At 49.5% G+C, this 21,350-nt stretch overlaps 1 protein-coding gene and 1 long non-coding RNA gene across 2 annotated transcripts in view; one reads left to right on the top strand and one right to left on the bottom strand.

Moving 5' to 3' along the window:
* Positions 1–43: 43 nt before the first annotated feature.
* Positions 44–10,901, top strand: LOC310899855. The gene is made up of 2 exons (XR_014584716.1): positions 44–1,821; positions 1,926–10,901. It is a non-coding gene; the product is annotated as an uncharacterized lncRNA (long non-coding RNA).
* The window catches only part of MYH9 (myosin heavy chain 9), a 69,348-nt gene continuing 58,069 nt past the window's right edge, over positions 10,072–21,350 (bottom strand). The window contains exons 28-41 of the mRNA XM_083836736.1: positions 20,648–20,854; positions 19,671–19,775; positions 18,230–18,382; positions 17,620–17,868; positions 17,001–17,213; positions 16,108–16,320; positions 15,625–15,786; positions 14,808–14,936; positions 14,367–14,455; positions 14,040–14,163; positions 12,796–13,004; positions 12,258–12,366; positions 11,782–11,954; positions 10,072–11,608 (exon numbers count right to left, since the gene is read on the bottom strand). Coding sequence (XP_083692862.1) covers positions 11,488–11,608; positions 11,782–11,954; positions 12,258–12,366; positions 12,796–13,004; positions 14,040–14,163; positions 14,367–14,455; positions 14,808–14,936; positions 15,625–15,786; positions 16,108–16,320; positions 17,001–17,213; positions 17,620–17,868; positions 18,230–18,382; positions 19,671–19,775; positions 20,648–20,854 — 2,256 coding nt within the window. The 3' untranslated portion in view covers positions 10,072–11,487. The remainder of the gene's footprint in view (positions 11,609–11,781; positions 11,955–12,257; positions 12,367–12,795; positions 13,005–14,039; positions 14,164–14,366; positions 14,456–14,807; positions 14,937–15,624; positions 15,787–16,107; positions 16,321–17,000; positions 17,214–17,619; positions 17,869–18,229; positions 18,383–19,670; positions 19,776–20,647; positions 20,855–21,350) is intronic.

The raw sequence follows: 21,350 nt of genomic DNA, 5'->3' as shown, positions 1-21,350 counted from the left end.
GAAGGGGGCGGGGCCGCCGCGGGGAGCGGGGCGGCCGGGAGCGAGGCCGCGAAAATGGCCGCCGGGGGCCGGCTGCGGGCGCGGCGCGGGGAGGGGGCGGGCGGCGGCTTGAAGTGTGGCGTTTGTCGTTAAAAGGCGCTTAGAGTGGGGCGTTCCTGTCACGGGGTGACAGAAAACAGAGGCTCGTCTCCTCCAGTGGCAGGGGAATGTCTTATTCGTGCCGCTCATTCCGGGAATAGCATTCCCATCCTCATCCTCGTGGGGGGCGGAGGTTGCAGGGGACCCCCCAGGGACCCCCAGAAACTTCGGCTGATCTCTCTGGGGAGCCGGCCTGGACCAAAGCCAGCAGTAGACGGCTCGGAGGCACCACCCAGGGGCGCTCCTCTCGCCCCGTGATGCCCGATGCTCCCCTCGAGGAGCGCTGGAGGAAGGCATTTCCCCCTGTCCTCTGCTCCCACCTCCGCCAGCCCCGGTGGGCGCCCAGAGCACGCGGGTCCCTCGGCGAGTTGTTTTCGGCTGGTGTTCCCCGCACAGAGCCCCCAGCCCTGGGATGGGGTGCCCACAAAGAGCCGAGGACAGCTGCCACGACCCCACAACCAAACAGGCCTGCAGCTGCTGCACGCCTTGCTTGCTCTCTGACATGACTGCCATGATGCTTCATCTCATTGTTTTCTCTGGCTCTTTCCATTTCCACTTTAAAAAAAAAAAGATTAATTAATTAATCTTCACAGTATGCGCGTGGGGTAGGTATTATCTCCATTTAACAGAAGGGATATGAGGCATTCCTGAAGTCACAAAAAAGCTTTTGAGCTGGGACTACAAACTTAATCTGTTGGTTTCCTTTCACACAACCCAGCTGCCTCTTAGGTATTTGTATGTGACATCTGAGACATACTAAACAGACAGCTGACTCTTCTCTTAACCCTTTCTCTCTGCCGCACAGCGCTCCTGCCTACGACTCCTACTCACCATGATTTTACGCATGAGCTTGCAGAGCGCTTGTCAGTGCCTGGACTTTGGCAGGTCAGCGAGAGGCAACTATAAGAAATGTTACCTCTCAGAAGCTGATGTGAAGAGCGTCTATATGAACACATTCATATCGTTTTAGATTAAAGCTGATTTGGTTTGTTTTGCCTTTTTTTTTTTTCCCAGAAAGACACCCTGTGAAGGGATTCCTCGAAGGAGCGAGTATGTGCTGGTGCCCCCCCTGGGCTGCAGTCCAGGTGCCGTCAGGGCTCGCGGTGTGAAAGGTCCACGGAGTACAAAGAGCTGGGTCCGCTGCGTGCCCTGATGGAGCAGAGGCGATGACTCACGCGAGCCGTAAGGCACGGGCATGAAATGAGGCACAAACGCAGCTATTAGTCTTTGACCCAAAGGCATAGAAATCATTAGGAGACACTTCAAAGCAAGCCTCTCCTCCCCGCCACCACAACTGGGAAAGGTTTCTCGCTGCTGCTGTGGTCTACGCATCACGTCTCGTCCTGCTGACCGCAGCGGCTCCCTCTCGCCCTTGCAGCCTCCTTGCAGCTTTGCCCCTCTCCTTCCCGCTGGGTCTGCCACTCCGCTGAGCGGCTCGGGGAGATTCAGCGGCTTGCCCAACCCTGACCATTTTTTCTGTTTCTCTCCTGGCAGCCAAGCTTCCGGAGCCACACTTCCCCCTGACAGCCGTACTCCCACAGGTAATGAAGTGCTGCCAGGGTGCAGCTCCAGCCTGCCCTTTGGTCCTGGCTTCGCAGGGAGCGGTGATAGAGCTTTCCCTAGCAGCGAGCGTTTCTCCTTGCTTATCTCTGGGCTGGCCCTTTGGCGCGAAATTTTATTTGCGTAAGTTGCTTTTTTTTTTTTTTTTTTTGTCACCGATCCGCACGCAGCCAAAAATACGTAACGTAAGTCAACAGCAAGCAAAGGCTTTGTCATTTTGTCGCCAGACTTAAACCATCTGCCTGAAGGATGCCTGTCCTCAAGCGGTGGCGGGAGGCCAGTATCGATCCCGGGCTCACACAGCCGTCGGTCAGCAGGTCAGCACCCACAGGGCGCCCGGTCTTTTGCCAGTGCCGCTGCTTGCACTGAGGACACCTGGCTTCAGCGAGCACCCAGCACCTCAGCGACCTACCTCCACTGCCAGGAGCTCAGAGCAAACCTTCCCTGCCTCGCCAAGCCTTGTTTTCCTGCCTGCTTCGACTGGGCTGTGCTTCCGTGGGGTGTCATCATGTACTAAGTTTGTGTCGTTTTGAGTACGCCGATGCTGCTAAAGCTGCACGACACCTGCAGTGCAGATGCAGTTATCTACTTCCACGCGGATAACATAAAAATGTCTTCTGCCTGCCCTGCTTCTGCTTGTAAGACAGGGAATACAGCAGGTGCTTCAGCACCTCTAATACAAAGGGGCCTTATAACTGCTTCCATGAGAGCCATGGTCTCCCTAAAACATGTAGGAAACTATGTGGGGACCATGCCTAGAAAACAAAAGGTCTTTTGCTTTCGTGTTGAGACAGCGGGGCCAATAAATAGCGCGACCTGCAGAGGTGCCGCAGGGAGCGCACGGGGACGCAGACCAGCAAGACAACATTGGCTCTCCCCGGCCTTCTGGGTGCCAGCGCTCGTGCAGCAGGGAAATACCTGGCATTTACTCCCCCGGCTGCCTGTCAAAAGCACAGCGGAGCCTGTGGGGGTCTCAGGCTCACAACAAGAGGCTGGTGGTGACGGCCGGTGGGGCAACGCCTGCTGCGGTGTCAGCACGGCACCGCTGGGTCCCCCCCAGCCCTTTGCACAGTCTGCAGCACTGGAGGGGCTCCTGCCCTGGTGGTGCGGGCAAACAGGCAGGCAGCGCTAATCATTATTTGCAACTGCTTGTTTCCACGTGTGCCGGAGGCCGTGCCGCTGAAGAAGGGCAAGTGCCCAGCCGGGGACAGCTTGCATTCGCAGCAGAGCAGGCAGACAAAGCAAAGGACAAAGCAAAACACCCATCATGGGAACAGAATGGTTTTTATCGTGTAAATCCTGTTTGTTTTCGGCGAACCGCCCTGTCTGTTAGGGCCCCTTCGCTACGACTCAGTTTGCTACATGGCTGATCTCCGGAGTCGAGGCTGATTCTTTCTCGCTAATGGGTTTATTGAAAAGCACCTCGGAGCGCGTTGTTAGACACAAAACGCCAACCTAAGCTGCTCCTTAACGAGGCCGAGCCAGCAAGAGGAGTGATGCCCCGGCACCGAGACGAGCCCGCAGATATTTCCTCCGGCAGTCCCCCTCCCACCTCCCGCTCCCGAGGCGGGATAAGGCAACGTGTGCGCCCTGATGCTTCCCAGCTGTCCGAGCCTTCCCTCGAGGCTGTGCGAATTGCAACAGCACGGATTACGCCTCGGGACGCGAGCCGCAGCCGTGTCTCCAGGCTTGCTCCAGCTTTTCGCTATTCCAAACATTTTGCAGGCCCCTCCTCTGCTGCTGCTGCTCAAGTTTTAGCCCTTTGTGCGCTCGGCGCTCGCAGGCTTTTCCAGTTCCATTCCTCAGATTTTCCTTGGTCTCAACTTTCAACTGAAATTTCCACGTGTCCGGGCGGGCTTGCTCAACTTTCCAGCTCTGGGCCCATGCCTTATGGCTGACTCCACCTGCTGGCTGTTCAGCAGTCCGGCATTGCTACCAGAGGGACTGGGAGATGTATCCTGCACGCCCATCGCAAACCCATACCCTCGGATGGCGTGTTTTCTGCAGAAGATTATCGGTTTTCCCTTGAACAGAGAAGTGCCGTGTGAATTTATCATAGCACCACACCAATATTGTACTGACGCACCAATAAGCACTTGTAATCTGATTTTACCCTTTCATAAGGCTATTTGTTGCTGGCACAGCACATATTTCAAATAAGATTTGAAAGCATACTTTTTTTCCTTTATTTTTTTTTTTAAAGTCTTTTCTCCACACTAGAAATAGTTACTGCCTCTTTGGCTTCGTATCCGAGTCACAAAAACACAATAAATACTCCGCGTACAAGCCAAAAGGATATTTTCAAAGTTAGGCAAACCCCTCTTAATAAGGAAAATCCCCTGTACGTGCTACATCTGCACGGATCCTAAGAGTTCGCATAAAAACCTGATGTGTGCATGAGCACAGAGCCAGCTGGGTCAAGAGGACCGACTGTCAGTGCACAGAGAAATCCTTTTCTCGGGATTCAGCGTGACATTTAGGTGCTTCCCTAGCCCTAGAAATATCATTGCAATCAGTGAGGTTATTGGCAGGCTTCTGGGCAAGGTGGGTGCTTCGATACTGGGCTGAACCGGGGCTGTGCCTCGCGTGCGGCGCCGGGTGGGTTGCAGGCTCCGAGCACGCCAGCCTGCCCTGCTGATTGCCAGGGCTCTCTTATCTCCAGGAAAACGCAATTATTTCAAATGCGATTTGGAGCCCCCACCGCAGCAGCCTAACCCTCTCCCCCCGAGTTACAGAAAACCCAGACGGCACATAATCCGCTGCAGGAAACATCAACGCCTAATGCAATTTTATAGGCGGCCGAAGGGTGCCAAGTTTGCTAGCCCAGACAATAGGCTGCGGATTTCTGCAGGGAAAACAAGCCCCAAAAAGGGGCGGGGGGCTGGAGCCGCAGCTCCTCTCGGTGCTCCTCAAACCTCGGGAACCTCAGCTGCGGCTGCTGGCGCCGCGGGCTGCAGAAACCCAGCCATATTTAGGCATGTTTTCCAGCCCCGGCTCCTACTCCTGAGCAGGAAGGCGAGCGGGGCTGTAGCTTCAAACCAGGATAAAACACTACCCTCCGGGGTGAAATGCAGGAGGGGACACCCTCGGCTGGTGACAAAAATGTGGTGGATTCCCTGACCGCGTGGGGGACACCCCAAACCCGCGGTGGGGCTCGGGGCTGCCCCTGCCCGCTCCCCCCGCGGGCTTTATTAATGCTTTATTAATGTACTTCATACGAGTTACGCTCAGATGGGAGCTAGGGTGGGTTGGGTAACGGGCCAAAATGTGGAACAGGGAAATTGCAACAGTCTCCCAAGTCTGCGCTATAAATTCAGGCAATTTAGGGCGGAGGGGAAGGCCGGGAGCAATCCGAGCGCATTCCTCAGCAGTGGGAGCGCGCAGGTAGGGCACCTAAATAAAGGTGCGTGCAGCACCAGCCCATAACCGTGTCACTCTGAGGGGGGTCACTGCTGTTTTAGCACCCAGATGCACTGCTGCTGGTTTTCTGAAGAGGTTTTTCTGCCCCCGGTTTCCATTCTGCAGCCGCCAGCTTCTTTGGGTGCCTCAGCTGCACGCCCGCCTTCCCTTTGCGTTTGGCCTCAGCGCCCCTCCTGCAGTGTTTGCTCAGAGGTTAATCACAATACCTGCGTGACGGACTTTGCCCTGGATGATATCCACGCAACGCAAACCTACGTACACGTGCCTGTACGCACGTATATGTCCGCTTACATCTAGTCCAGCTGGGGGCCAGCCGGCAGGAAAGCAGCTCGGCAGAAGAGGAGCTGGGGGGCCTGGTGGACACCGGGCTGGACATGAGCCTTCAGCGCGCAATGCCACAAAGGCTCGGGGTATCCCGGGCTGTGTTAAGGAAAGCACGGCCAGCGGAGGAGGGAGGCGCTCCTTCCCTCTGCTCGGCGCTGGTGAGGCCGCACTGGGAGCGCTGGGCCCAGCTCCGGGCTGCCAGGGCCGTGCTGGGGAGAGGGGACAGGGAAGGGCCAGGAAGGGCTGGGCAGCCTGCGCTGGGTGGCCCTGCTGGAGCAGGGCTTGGTGGCCCCCAGCTCCCTTCCACCTCAGCCACCGGTGACTCTGACGTGTACGTGTACGCACCCTCAACGCCCCTGTGCACACACATACCTGTGAGGGTACAAAACGCCTTGTGAGCTGCCTTCCTTCCTCATCAATGCTCTCTCCTCCTCCTCCTCAAGGCCCAGTGTGGTGCCCACACCTCCAGGCACGCTGCTGGGGCCCGACCGAGCCCTCAGGTGCTGCTCACAGGTGGCTGGGGACATGGGGACACGTCCTCAGCAGCTACCCCCTGGCCGGGGGCGATGGAAACCCCTGCCCAGATGTGTGGGTGGTGGTGTCGGGCTGCTGCAGGCCCCTCACCAACATCCCTGTGTCTGCGGCAGGGGGATGGCCCCCTGGAGGCGGCACCCCTCGCCCATCCGCTTGTTATTTTTCCCTTCCTCCCTTTTCCTGCAGCAGAAACTTTCCCCTGGGAGCCATTAGCAGGAGAAGGGCCACGAGGAGAAACGGGAGCCAGGGGCTCAGCTCACAAACAGGCACAAGTTCACCCCTCCACTGCCAGAACCTCATCAAACAGCCCCGTGCTGCTTCTCGGCTGCCACGGGGGGCCGAAGCAACCCTTTGTGGGGTGCTCCTGCAGGGCGTAAGGCAGCGCATGGCCAAAAGCGGGTGCCACAGCTCCATCTTTCCCTTACCAATGCTCAGATTTGCTCTTTAGATGGGGCTGCGACAGCGAGGAAGAGCGTGCGGATGCCTCCCGCCAAGGCTCTTCCCACAGCTGCGCCTGCTCCAGGCGGTTTCCTGCCTCCGCCCCGCGGCCAGGAAAGGCGTTGGCCGCAGTCCAGCGAGCAGGACCATGAAGGATATCTCCAGACAGCACTGCCTGCTTCCTCTGGATGCCCCCCAACAAGGGCACATGGATCCAGGGTGGCTGAGTGCCCCAGGAACCCCTCCAGAAGCTCACCCGCCCTGCCCCGGGACCCCATCGGTCCCCAAACACCGCTGTGTGATCCCAATCCCGCTGTGCCTGCTCACGGGGATGCTGGCGGTGGGGCCGGTGCTGCCCTGCGCTGGGACCTGTTATGGCTTCTCCGCCACAGCGTCCTCCCAGTGGCCTCCCAGGTGACAGAAAGGGCGAGCCGTGCTTCGGGCCAAAGCTGCCTAAGATGTTGTATCCGTGCCTGACCCACGAGGGCACGTCAGCACGAGGCAGCTGGGCGCATCGTGCTGCCGAAACAGATGAGCCAGCGGCACGCAACCACACTGACAGCAGAGGGGATCAAAAGCCCGCACAGCAAATCGGGCTGCCCACTACCTCGTTAAAACCTCTTTCGGCTGTGCCAATGCCTCCGCTTCAAAGCCTGCTGCGATTCCTAACGACAGCTTCAGCGCTTCCTGCGCGAGCCGAGCACCTCGCCTGGCGCGGGGCCGCTCTGTCCTCCCGAGCTGAGCTCCTCGCACGTGCGCTGCATCTCAGCAAATCTCGCCCAGAGCCCCCGCAGCCCCCTCCAATGGGGCTTTGTCCCCACTGGGACTTTTTACGTCCACAAAGCCCTGCTTTAGCTTGGCCTTGCGTGAGATCAGGGTGTGGAGCGATGGCTCCCTCCCTGTAAAAAGGCTTTAAGAGAGCAATCCGTTTACCCTGAGTGATAGGCCCTGCCATAACACCCTCTCTTCCAGGGGGTTTCACACAGTTTCCATCAAAAGTCAATTAAGGCTGTGCTGAATGAAGCCACCCACAGCACAACTCCAGATTAATTAGCAGCACAAAACTAAATTACGTGTAACAGAACGGCAAGGCCAGCCGCTCCATCATCATCACTTGTGTCTCCATTTTTACTGGCTCAACACAGCAGCAAGGTCTGGAGCATCACAAATTTAGGAGCGGAGGTTTGGTGGGTTTTTTGTTTTGTTTTGTTTTGTTTTTTCCCTCCTTTTCCTTCTGCTTTCATTTTAATTATTGGCATCAGGGGAAGGAAAAAATGGTCCAGACAGACAGCGAGCTGTGTTAGCTGTCTGTCCAGGAGCTGGGAACTCTGCCTCCAGCTGTGTGTGGGGACGAGGTTCAGCAGAAGGTGCCCCAGGCAAATTTCACATCCAGGGCTCTTCGGGGAGGAGGCACAGCTGGGTCTTGCCAGCAGGGCTGGGACGAGGCAACTCCAGCACAGGTACCTGAGGCAGCCTGGGGAGGAAATGGAAGAGGACAAAAATGGAGCAGGACAAAATCCCTGCCCTAAACCTGGCAGGTGGCTGCAGCCAGGGCTCGGGGAGCCCAGCTGGAGGCTGAGGGTGACGCTCAGCTCCCCTGGGTGCAGGCTGAGATGCTGCACGTTTAGCAACTCGCCTCCAGCACCCCGAGGCTGTTTGTCCTGCCCGCTCCGCCACCTCTCCGTTCTGCTGTTACAACAAGCAGGTACTGCAACCCGCATCGCCACAAGTGCTATTTTTAGCCAGGGTTATTATATTTAATCATCTGGTTTACAGCATGGGCCCACAAACCTTTGTGCCGGCACAGCAGTCTGGTGCGGGAACAGGAATGCTTGAAAATAATTTTACCACCAGCCCCTCTGTCTTCTCAAACCACACCCAGGTGAGTACAGTTTCACTCAGCCCCTTTCCGATGCCCGCTGGGGTCAACCCTGAGGTTGGATCACGCAGGCAAGAGCTCCAGCACCAGCTTTCAGGAACAACCCTTTTGCAGGGCCAACTTAAATCTCTTGGCTATTGTGGCATTGGTAACCACTGAGCTGCTCAGCCCATCCCCAGAATCTCGGGAAAATGCCTGTGAGGGGTATTTTCAGCTTTGGAGAGCCACAGAAGAGCAACTAACCGGGGGCCAAGAGAACTTACTAGCTCAAGGCTGCACTCCACAAAGCAGAAAATGTTGTGGAAGACTGACTTCTGCCCTTCCATGGGGGTGCGCGGAGGTGGAAAGCTGAAGGAAAGTACTGTGCCAGTGGGAAAAAAAAGCACACATGCATCCTTTTCCGTCTCGCATAGGACAGGGCGGCACCCAAGCAGCACCCCGACTCACGCACAGCTACGCAAAGGACACGAGAAGCAGCCCGAGCTTGTAAGGATCAGCAGGCTGTCAGCACACAGGTGTGCAGGCAGCTCTGGTCTGCATCACAGCGGCGCCTGGCGTTACGTCAAGAGGAGCCTATGATGCAAAAGCAATTCCAAAGTGATTTGAAGGGCACGCTGTTCACAAAGCTGGATGTTTCTGCAAAATACTTTGGAAGGAGACCCAGGGAAAAGTATCTGAACGAGTAAAATTTAAGTAACTCAAGTCCTGGTTTTGACAGTGTCCGTCAGTGCAGCAGTGCCTGTGTTCCACGAGCCGTGACCACCTCTGTCCCTTTATTCTGCTGCTTTACAGGGCCCCAAGAACCGCACCTCGTGGGCCGCTGCTCGATGGTTTGGTTCTCAGTGAGACTTTTTCCCCTTCTCAGCATTTGCTGAGACCAATGCACCCTCTGGGGGCAGCAGACTTCGGTGCTCACCTGAGCTGGTGAACACCAGCGGCCTTTCCCCACTGGCTGTTGCTCAGGGTTGGATTTTCTCACCAAGGCTTAAATCTCTGCCAGCTGGGGACGATTTCAGGCCCACGGGTGAGCTGTAAGCCCAGGTCTTAGCCCAGCTACAGGCGTGATGCTGCAGAGACAGCGGTCAGGGCCCCAGAAGCTGCTCCAGCATCCTCAAGCTTCAGCGCAGCCTTGAATGAGGAGGTCACAGGGGCAGGTGCTGGTGCCACACGCTAGGTTTTTATGCCTTTTTATACCAGAATTCAGCGGTGTCTGGGGCAGTTTAAGGGGCCTTGGACCAGAAGACAAATACAGCCACACATTCCTTACTCAATTCTAGCCAAAATGTTACAAAATTCAAATTTCTACTGGAAACAGGCTGGAAGATGAATGAAAGGCAATTTTGCCAATCCACTGGTGAAACAGACTTCTAGACATCTATCACCTCCTCCATTAACTTCAACTTCCAGTTACTCTAGAGATATAAAAGGAAATAAAAACAGGAGAATTTGTTTGTAGTTGTTAGTTACTAAATCAAAAATACCGTCTTCAGCTCAAGAACCAGCTCAGCCCAAGTTTGCAGCCGCATGTTTTGAACAGTTAACTCCGAAAGCACGCCCCCAAGGCGAGTTATCTTCCTGCGAAATCCCCGGTGTTGGCCACTGCCAGCTGCCGAGGCAGTACACCAAGGACACGGTGACATCCCATTTCAGCATCAGGGAATCCTGCAGCTCTGCTGCCCCGACAGGCTGCTGCTCTGACGCCACGACCTTTGGGCAGCTGTGCACACGACTTTCACGGCATCTAGAGAAGGAGGGAACGGCAACACAGGCACACAGACTGCAGCACATGGATAATCTTTATTGGTAACATCAGTGGAGCACCAGTAATCCATTACTGACTGTAGTGGTGACACACAGCTGAGGCACATGCTAAGGCACTTGTACTATATAAAAAAAAAAAAATTATTTTTTTTTTTTGTGACAGCAATTGGGACATGAGGCTCCTGCATTTAGAGCGCTTCAGGCATACAGTATGGCGCTTCATATTTAATTATTTTTACTTTGCTCATAAGTAGGTCTAAATGCAGCATATACAATACGGTTAGGAATACACGTAAAATCCAGCAACCAGTGTACGGTGTAGAAAAGTAAAGACTATCTATATATAACCATGGTCCCAATAGAAAGGCAGTGATAAAGACCTTTATTTTTTTCTTAATTACTTATTACGAGAGATACAAAGGCCTTACATATATCTGTGCAGATTAAAGTTTTTTTTTTAATATACTCTTAGTCAATGGTGCACAATAACTAATCCCAACCCCTGGTTATAGAGCAGGTGCAAGAGGCTTGGACATGTCAATAAAAGAGGGATTTCCCTCCCCTCATCCCCACCCCTCTGCCCACTACCCTATTAAATTCCCCTAGATCCTATTACCATTAAATATATTTGGTCCCCCAGAGATTCTCAGACAAGCACGAGGACACTATTCTGCTTCCCCAGCCTGTCATTAACTACTGGTCCACACTACCTTAGATGAAACCGCTCAGAGGCAGAGACACTAACAGGACATCATTGCACTTCAGAGATCTGTCCAGACAGTAAAATGAGGAGAAAGGAAGAGAGGAGTTTTAAAAAAAAAAAAAAAAAAAAAAAAAAAAAAGACAACTTTGGCAAGTCTGCCAGGGAGACTTGTCCCAAGAGGAGCTTCCCTCTTCACCTCTCCCTGGAACCATGTGAAAGAAGGGTGAATTGCCATGGCCAAAGCACACCGTTTTTCCTGAAACTGCTCCCAAACCATGTGGGTGGGCAGATTAAAAGTCTGAGGTCACTGAACATGATTGCCGAAAGCAAAGAGGGAGGGGAAAGAATACAGGAAGGAGCTTCCCTGCAGCTAAGATCTGAAAACAAAAAGGAGATTTACAGCAAAAATCTTTCCCTCACCCAGCTCCCTCCAAATCGTGTAAGGATTCACCAGCAGACATGGCACAGACAGTTCTAGAGGACTTTGCAGTTGCCAAACTGCTGGTCAGATTTCAGAGCACTGACTCTTTGGCATTAAATACAAAGAGGATTAGGAAACTGGAAAGAGGAGGAAACTAGGAACACAGATGCCCAATGGCTCCAGATACAAAGAGCTGGGCTTACTCTGCTGATCCCTGGCCAATTAAAGAGGGTTTGCAGAAAGTCCAATGAAAGAGGGGAGGGTGGATGGGTCACTCCATCACACGTAACTTGGGTAAAATGAGAGGACTTATTCAGTAGCTTTGGCATCGCCAGCATCTGCCTTGCCATCCACTTCCTCATCGGAGCACTCCCCTGTTGTACCCTTCCTGACAATTCGACGTGTCACAACAAACGGCAGGTCCCCACGCCTAGGGAAGGACAGACAGCACGTCAGTAAAACGAGATTTCACTGAACTTACCAGACATGGCAGGCTTTGGAAAAACTAGAGGAAATCCCTGGCTGCACCGCTTACTGTGGACAGCTAGAGCAAGCCCGTGCTGCGCTGGCTGCCAAGGTATCGCACAAAACGCTCTGCCTTACCTGAGTTTGCTCTTGAGGGAGCTGACCTCTCTATTCATCGCATCAGCTGTTTCAGTGGCATCCTCCAGTTCACGCTGGAGCTTCCTGCGGGATGCGTTGGCTCGCTGGGCCTCCTCCTCTGCTTCCTCAAGCTGGCGTTTCAGCTGTTTCAAGCGCATGTTCGCCTTGTCCGCCTGAGGACGTACGGGAGAAGAAATCAGCATTTAACCAGAGTCATAGCATAGTAGTTACACAGCAAAATAGCAGAGTTTCCCAAGCCTCCCTTCCCTTCCTGAAGGCAGCTGCCTAAAACTCCACAGCTCCAAGCTTTTCCTTAAAAGCATTACATTTTCATCTTATTATAGTGAGGGAGAAAGAAGAGAAACCCATAAGAAGGTTAATGCTAGAACCCTCTTAAATACAGATGGTGCCTCGATCATAGAAGGAAAATCTTCCCACCAGAAGAGTCAACAATGCTGCAAGGTAACTATACACACCTGATCTTTGAACTGCTCAGCATTACGCCTCTCATCATCCACCTGCAGCAATATATCTTTCAGCTTCTTCTCGGCACGGCGCACCTGCTTGCTGGCAGCCTGGCGCTCCCTGCACAGAAATAGTGACAGCTCAGACAAGAACTTTCTCCTCTTGTGCCCAACCAGAAGACATGGGTAAGTTTAAAAAAAAAAAAAAAAAGATAGCAGAATTCTAACGTAGAAAAGAAAAAACTAAAAAAGAGGATGGGAGGCAATTTTTCCTAGAGATGACAAAAAATTCTGATGTCACAAGACACGACTTGATGCTGAAGCTACAGAGGAACAGCAAGAATGTATCACAGCTGCACCTTTACAAGTTTGGTCAAAGCTAAAAGTCTCTGGAGTGAGAAACAAGGAAGGTTTGTCAAGATCTTACTTCTGCACTACCCTGTACCTACAATGAAGCCCTCATTCAGACAAATCAGAATTTGTTCAGAAGGGTTTAAAATCCCAGAGGGCAAGGAGACTCAAAACAACTGGAGTTTCTGCTAGGACATACTTTGTCTCCATGTCCAACTGCTCTTCCAGCTGCACTATCTTGGCTTCCAAGGCTGTGATGGTAGCCTTGTACTTGGACTTGACTGCGCTCTCCATCTCCTGCAGTTTAAGCTTAAGCTCCTTGTTCTGGCGCTCCATCTGCTGGCGAGCGTTCTCATTCTTCTGTGCATTGCTACGCTCAGCATTCAGGTCGGCATTCATCTGGTCAATCTGTGGAGAGAAGTAGTACTTAGCATATCGAGTGCTCCAGCTGGAAAGCAGGATTTATTTCTCAGACACATGCTGACATGCAAAGAAAAAGAACCCTCAGGGTGAGCTGAATATGTAGAATAACTCTGCTACAGAAGGAGCTGTCTGTAAACAAGAGATACAGACTACATCTTAAAATATCTTAGTTTATTCAGATTTTCAAAGTAATTACTTGAAAAACAAGCTTATCAACCTTGTCTTAGGACTAAATTTGCCAACCTTGTACAATGCCCTCTTGGGTGAAGGCCATGGTTTGGCACTTAACAGAGTAATTACCAGTCCCAGTGAATTGCATCCATCCTGAAGGCAAGTGGATTCAATAAACGTGCTTTCCTAATTTATCACTTATTTGCTCTGTCTACTTTGACTACAAAGAAGCAGCCTAAAACTACTGACTTTCAAAGGTGAAAGGGCAAGAACTCAATCCACTTCCAATCCAGGACTCTGGCTGATATGCTCTCTAGTGCAAAGAAGCCATTTGGAAAACCATCAGCCTAGCTCCCTGGCTTTAGAGAGCTAACAAAACAACACGCCTGACCCTCAAAGTCGGACAGATAAAATAGAGCAGAGAACAGGCAGATTAAGATCATGGTTTCTATAGCAGCCTAACAAATTCCATATGGTTAGTCCGTTTGAAAAAGCATAGAACTGGCAGAAAAGTCACTTTCCGAACACATTGTGGCACTTTTCAGCACGCCAAGTTGGGAAAGCATACTTCAGATCATATTTCTCATAACTCCTTTAAAAAAAAAGAGGCAGGGGTGGTGACTGGGAATTCCTGATAAACTCTGAAGATGGTTCCAGCTGCCAAAATCATTTAATACTCCACGATCAAAACCAGTGAGTTAACATTACTCTGACTGCCCATCCTATTTGCTCTATTGTGGTATTCAGGTGTTTCACCTTGCTCACGTCTGTGGACATTTTTCAGAGCACATTTTGGCAATTTACACAGATCAGTGAGCCTCTGCTCACACAGACAGCCTGAACAGGTACCTGAAGATTTGCCTTCTTGAGCCGGTCATTGATTATCTCAGTGTTGCCCTGTTCCTCTTCCAGCTCCTCCTCCAGCTGTGCTATCCGGGCCTCCAGGCGTCTCTTTTCCTCCATGGCCAGTGCTCTGTAAGACACACAAACATTTAAGTGATGTTGGCAGAAGTGATGCCTTGGGGGAAAACCTGCTGCTTTTAATTTTATAAAATGAAGTCTGTCTTTCAAAAGCACAGAGAATATAGCACATGCTTCAGTCTGCAGAAAAATAACAGCCTGCGAAGTATTTTCTTAAACCAGCTCCTCCACCCTTGAGCAGGGAACATTACTCACCCTTTACCACTGTTGTTGGCAATCTCATCAGCCAGCTCATCCCTTTCTTGCTGGGCCTGGCGCTTGGCACGCTCGGCAGCTGCAAGTTCCTGGAATGAAAACGAGACGGTCAGTGATGCAATGGGAAGCGACCAACTAACGCAGCCTAGGAAAAAGTAGTTACTGGTAATGGGTGGTACAGTCTCGAGCTAGATCCAGGCTTAATTAAAAGACAGTTTCCCTTCCACCCCACAACTTCCTTTGTTTTGCATCACTCCTATTGCTGCTGTCAAGAAAGGGCCAAATTCTGCAATTGGAAGGGGACCCTGTACTTGAGCAGAGCAAAAAATAACACAAGAGAAAGGAAAAGAAAGGAAATAACCACTTGAGCTTAGACTGCCACACTTAGTTCTTGGCCAAAGAAAACGAACAAACCCTTGAGCTGCATGCATATTCCATTACCTCCTGCAATTGGATCATCTCTGCCTCCATGCTCTTCAACTTCTTCTCATTTTCTTTGGCCTGTGCCAAGATCTCTTCTCTGGAGGTGCGCGTGTCCTCCAGCTCCCGCATGTAATCCTTCATTTGCGCCTAAAAAGGGAGAACAAAAAAGGATGGATTTCCAAGTCTGTGCACGAACAAATTCAATTTATCTTACAGGAAACGTGGGCAGGAAAAGTAGAAACAGGGACTTCGTTAGTCTTCAGCTACCTAAAAGGCTGCTGTAAAAAGAAAAAGAATCATCCATTTTTCATTTGATAAGAAATGAGGAGAAGCAATAATGGAAGCAAACAGGGCCGCTTTTTTTTTTGTAAGGGGAAAAAAAGCCTTGTTAGATTGGGGGTGGTGATGGTACAGGAAGCTTTCCAGTGAAGCAACGGAATGGATAGCCTAAGGGAGGATTTGGCATTTTTCCCAAGAACAGATCAGACAAATGCCAATAGGAATTAGAAAGGTATAACAGAACTGTCTTGGGACAGAAGGCCTACATCATCTTTTTAAGTCCCTCTAGCTTCGCGACTCCATAATCCTTTCCAGAAACACTGATACGAGGCAAGCACTAGAGTGGACTTTCCCTACAGCTTGTCTCCTATGGAGATAAAAAGGCAGATGAGGGTTAGAAGGGTATTTGAAATGCCAATAAATCTTTCCTGGTGAATTGCTACAAGGTTGCTGCTCTTGTGACACTGATGCATGGTTCTCATGAGGTGAAATCTTGTATCCCATTTCCCTGGGTAAAAGCTTGAAAGGGATTGCTAAACCAATTGCAGCTCCTCACCTGCAGTTTGCGGAGCTGCTTGATGGCTTCCTCACGGTTCTTGTTAGCAGTGTCTATATGGCTTTCCAAATCCTTCAGGTCCAGCTCTAGTTTCTTCCTGGCAGCCATAGCAATGGAACGCTGTTTTCGCTCGTCCTCTAATTCCACCTCCATCTCCCGCACCTGTACAGAGAAATTCAGGCATTCAGCTCCTCAATTTCCCAAAAGCCATTTTTCACACCCCCCTTACAAACTGTACCCAAGTGCAAGCACGTGACTTGTTTTCATTCCTCCTGGCAGGGGGATGGGGCTAATATTCCTCACTAATACATCAACATGAATTCTTTAAGTAGACAAAAGCTGTTTGAACAATCATGCACACAGGGAAAAGACTCTCGCAGCTTTGCAGAACTGCCTGGAGAATCACCATTAACAATGATCTGTGGATCATTGGACAGAAGTGCCTTCGCAGAACACTTTGAGGATTTACAAAGCAGTTCTTACTTGTCTAATCAGCTGTTTCCTCTTCTCTTCGTTCTGTTCATCACGGCCCTGGAGGTCCCGATCAAACTGAGCCTTCATGGCCTGTTGGTTCACTTCTAGCCGCAGTTTGGCATCCTCTGTGGCCTGAAGCTCATCCTCCAGCTCTTCCAGCTGTGTCTTCATCTCCTCCACTTGCTGCTCCAGGGCTCGCTTAGCCTTCTCCAGCTCATGGACCTACAACACAGCACCACACATGAGGTTTCCTCAAAAAGTACAATTTCACCTGTACTAGGAGTAAAAAGTCTGACAACAGCCACTCACAACAGAATACAAGGACACTGTCTGTCCCCCTTGTAACACAGGGATATCCCTCAGTGCCAGTTGCCACAAGCTGCCAACTTAAATCATGATTACCTCTTAGTGCTAGTCATATATGGCTTGGTGGTGGAGAGAAGGAGCAAAGTATTTGTTAGCTCAATCCTGACCAACTTACCTGAGGTGGATACCTCTGGTTCTGACAGAATTCAAGAAAGTACTTTTTAGCCTCTGATTTTTTTCTTTTCCTTCCTGCTTATCACCACCTTTCCTGTCTTGAAATATTTGGGTTACTATGTCCCATTGCCTAGTTACTCCCTGCATTTTCCACTCCAGGCTCACATCGTACTTTCTCTGCCACAACAATACTAGACAAGTCTCTGTTCACCACTACCTCGTTCAGGTCATTTCCAGGCTCTCCCAATCCATCTTTCCTGCCTACTATCATAATGCAAATATAACGTTCACAAACTCACTATGTGTTCCGTTTGCTCTACTACATTCACCTGTGTTCACACTAGCATAACTTTTTGCAGTATTAAACTAACAGGATCACCCACGTGCCATTTCCTGCCCAGACATCTTAACTTCATACTTACGCTTTTCCCAACATCATCCTTGGAACTCATCAGGTCTTCCATCTCTGCGCGGAACTGCTTATTGACTCGTTCCAGCTCAGCTTTCTGCTCTATGGCTTCTTCAAGGGCCCTGGCCAGGGAGAGGGCCTTAGTCTCCTTCTCACGGGCTTCAGCCTCAGCACGGTCCCTTTCTTCTGCATATTTGGCAGAGATGTTCTTCTCCTCTGCCAGCAGCTAAAAGAGAACAGCATTGGGATTTTGAGAATTTACTCACAATTTTTAAGAGGGTAAACATGCATCTTTTCTCTTTGTGCCTTCTAAGTAGCATTCTGCCATGGACAGGAGGAATCAAGAAAACATAGCTTTAGTGAATGAAGCGTGCCACCTCACCTTTAATAAATAACTGTGCTGACCCCAAGTGAACAACCTTTTGATTCCCTAGGCCTCCAAGCTATTATTTCCGTCTATGCCTCAAAAATGAGTACTATACCTCTATGAAAAAATATACTTCTCCACTCAATATGCTATGGTCGGTTCAGAAAGAAATATGCGTTCTCCAAGCAGCACTGCTTAGATACTCTTAGAGGTCAACTTGGCAAGTCAGATGTACCTAGTCAATGGCCTGAGACAGAAGTCATACCTGATCAAACTTCTTCTGCTTCTTCTCTAGGTTGGAAACTGTCTGTCGCTGATGATCCAGATCCACAGTGATGTCATCCAGCTCTTGCTGCAGGCGAGTCTTTGTTTTTTCCAGCTTGTCATATGCAGCTATCTTCTCCTCGTAACGCTGGTTTAAGCTCTCCAAGTCCTTTTGCAGCTTCTTCTTGGCTTCTTCTGCTGACTCAAGGCAGCCCAGACCATCATCCATCTTCTTCCTTGCATCTATTGCCTGAAGGACAGAAAAGATTGCAAGTGAAGCCTCAACACAGATAACACTATATGTGGCTTACTGACACCAGAGGAGTTGAGGAAATAAGTTTGCTCACTTCTGAAGGAATCATCTATACCCACTAATACCATATCAATGAATTCCAAAGGAATTCCTAGGTAGAAATCTACAAGCAGTTCATATGATTATTGTCAGAGACCTCAACTTCTTCTCAGTCAAGTCAGCAGGAAATCCCTTGCCCATGAAAGGTTCTGTTACTAGATGTCAATCCTGCATTGAGATTTTACTTCCTTCAAGTCAGACTTGCACTTACATTTCCTCTCCTCTCAAAAGTGTTTGGTTTATGGGATGGGGACTGTACCTGTTGCTGAAGAATAGAGATTTGTTTCTCCAGGTTTTTCTTTGCCTCCTCCTCTTCTTCCAGTTGCTCTCTCAAAGCGTTCTTCTCATCCTCTGTTTGCTTCAGTCTGGTGCTGAAGCTCAGTTTTAGGCGAGTCTCCTCCTGCAGCAGCTCCTACAAAGGAAACACCACAGTAGAACTCAGGACCTCTCCTTGGATTTAAAGGCTCACTATCTTTACCTGCTCTGTGCAGGGTGAGTACTTTTGAAGTTGAGTTTAAGTATGCAATTTATTTCACAGATAAGACAATCGAAGACAGAATTTAAATAACTGTCTTCCAGTGAGTCAGTATAAAAACAATATCAAGAAGGGTCCTATTCTCTCTTACACTCTCGTGATTAAAGTATACTTTGCCATACAAGAACTGTCTCCCGCTTTTCTCCACAGCCAACCGCAGTCCCTTCTGGAGTCCTCCAAGCAGCATATAAAGCATTAAAAAGCTTTCCCAACAACAGCATGACTGCGCTGTCCTACGTGACTCTCTCATACTCAAATATCAAAGAAACAGAGAACAGGCTAAAGTGATTTAGCATGGTTAAAAACAACTTTGCTCTTAGCAGAATTCTAAGACAGTGGCCATTTACCAATTTAGGGCACCAGCAACATTTGTTAACTTTTACTGCCAGTACTTGAGCTGAGTGACCTGTAGAGACCAATCTTGAAACCAGTGTATAATTGTCATACTGTGCACTATGTCTTTGAGTCTGTTTTTCAAAAAGAATCCAAAGTAGAGAGAACATCAATGGCAGTTCAAGGTTACTTAGTATCTAAGGTTTGGCACACTCTTCCTTTCCTTCCCAAACTTCTGCTTGGTACTCCATGCTTTGCCAAAAGACTTGTATTCTAGTAACAGTAAGCTATTTTTTAATTTTATCCCAAAGTATAAGATTATGTATGATTTTTCCTAGACAAAATACTAAAATATTTGAATCTATCACTTTCCCATTATCTATTGGGAAATAGAGTATTCTATTTAACTTTACAGGTAACTTAAGTTTAAATTTACTGGAAATCACACACAGAAAACCAAAACAAAAACCAAAACCCTGTCAAACTTTATGAAGATCTAAGACAAGAATTTAGCATTGCAGTTCAGTTCTAGCAATAAAGAACCCTCAAGCAGAAAGGTGAAGGAGGAATCCTGAGGAATCTTAATCCTAAGATATGGAACGTTGCATGCGTTCCACGTACTAAGGAAGCAGAAGGAAGATAAACAGCTTGTGTCTGTAGAAATGCTCTCAATACCGTGCAACACAGCCCTTTAGCAAAAAAGCCTGACCCAATCCTTTGAAGTGCCGTATATCCAGTATTTCACGGTGTCCAGGGTGCTTTCTCACTTTATGCATTTGTAACAGACAGTGGATGCAACGCATACAGATGCCTTGGCTTCCCAAGCTCTCACCTGTGTATCCTGAAGCTGTGATTCCAGGGCAGAGAAGTCCTTTGCTAATTTGATTGACTTGCTGTCAGACTGGTTCAAAAGGCCTGTGACATTGTCCAGTTCCACCTGAAGGAGAGATCAGAGTATCAGTTTAGTGCATCATCAAGAACAAAGCCAGGTATGGCTACGAGACCTGAAAGTGAAAACTGAGGCACTTCTTAACAGTAAGGGATGTGTATCGTTTCTCAGGAGAACGAATGTGTCATTTCCCAAGTCCCAGGGATGAAATACGAAGAGTCCAAAAGAGATTTTTACTTGGGATCACCTCTGTTGCAACAGCCTTCTGTCTTTAAATTGCTTTATACGATTTGCTTCAGGACTGTATGTAGATACTCCAAAATACATTTTCACACTCCAGAAGAGTGTGCATGCACCTGCAATGCTAAATGTCTAATGACAGCCTTCAAAAAGAAGGCAGAAGACAATGCTTGATGCGAATCAAAGGGATTTGTTGTTTCTCTTTGGGAGTGTATGAGAAAACCCTGTATTTCAACATCGTCCTTCAGCCCTTCATCACCATCAGCCACATTATAAAGCATCAAGATGGGTTCTTCCAAATCAGTCACACATCATCAAACCGTTTGTGTCATGCTAGGTTCACAAGCAGCCGAAAGGTTACACAACTGCTGCATACTGAAAGGGGACCAGACATGCTGATACTCCAAGGCTTAAAAAACTCAAATGGCAACTGGTTACTACACCTTTTCAGGGCTGCTCATGGTAGAGTGACATCAATCATGATGGCCAGCCCTGGCAATGAGTTAAGGAGTTTGCTCAGTCCTTGGGAAGCAAACTGTGGATGTGCTTTTTGTAGGAACTTCATCTCCTGGAGGAACAAGAGATTTTTGAACTACCCATAGGGAGGTACCACCCTACAACCTTCTTTTCTCTCTAGCCCTGGACTGCAACAGAAACTAAGGAAAACCCATGCCACTCACCTGCAACTTGTTAACCTTCTCGGCCAGTTCTGTCTTCACTCTTTCACCTTCTGTAAATTTCACCTGCAGTTCTTGGAGCTGAGCATCTACTTTTTTCCGCTTGTGCTCAGCATCCCCTTTGCCCTGCAGAAGCACTTTCACCTCATTGGACAGTTCAGCCCTTTCGCTTTCCAGAGCTTGTTTTGCTTTTTCAAGATTTGCTTTCACCTGGAGGGGAGGAAAAATAAAACATAGCAAAACACTTCAGACTGAAGATACAGCAGGATCCTTCCACTGAGTTTTTTTTTCCCCTCCACAATATTCCAGCAAGCAAGCTAATATTGCATGTTTAACAGCTAGCCTGAGCCTGCTTAATCAGAAAAAAACAGTTTGAACACCTTGTCACTGATAAGCAGGAAACAATTTAACAGTCAGAGCAGACAACAATAAAGGAGATAGTCTTGCGCCATCAGATTTCCAAATTAAAGGTTGCACAGCTCAACAAGTGCTAGCAGTGAAAAGAACTAGACAACATATTGGCTAATCAGTATAACATGTCTAATGAAAAAAGTAACAACTGCAACTATTTAAAACAACTGCATATATGCTTCGTAGGGCAAAATGATCTACCAACGTAAGAAAAGCACATGCATACGAAACCTAGTATCATGAACACTCAATGTCCTTCTGCAGCATTAAGACATTGTTCCAGAGCAGCTATCAC

This window comes from Anser anser (assembly GCF_964211835.1).
Source record: "Anser anser genome assembly, chromosome: 1".
NCBI classification, from domain to species: domain Eukaryota; kingdom Metazoa; phylum Chordata; class Aves; order Anseriformes; family Anatidae; genus Anser; species Anser anser.
The sequence above is the reverse complement of the archived record's forward strand: the minus strand, read 5'-3'. Positions and strand labels throughout refer to the sequence as shown.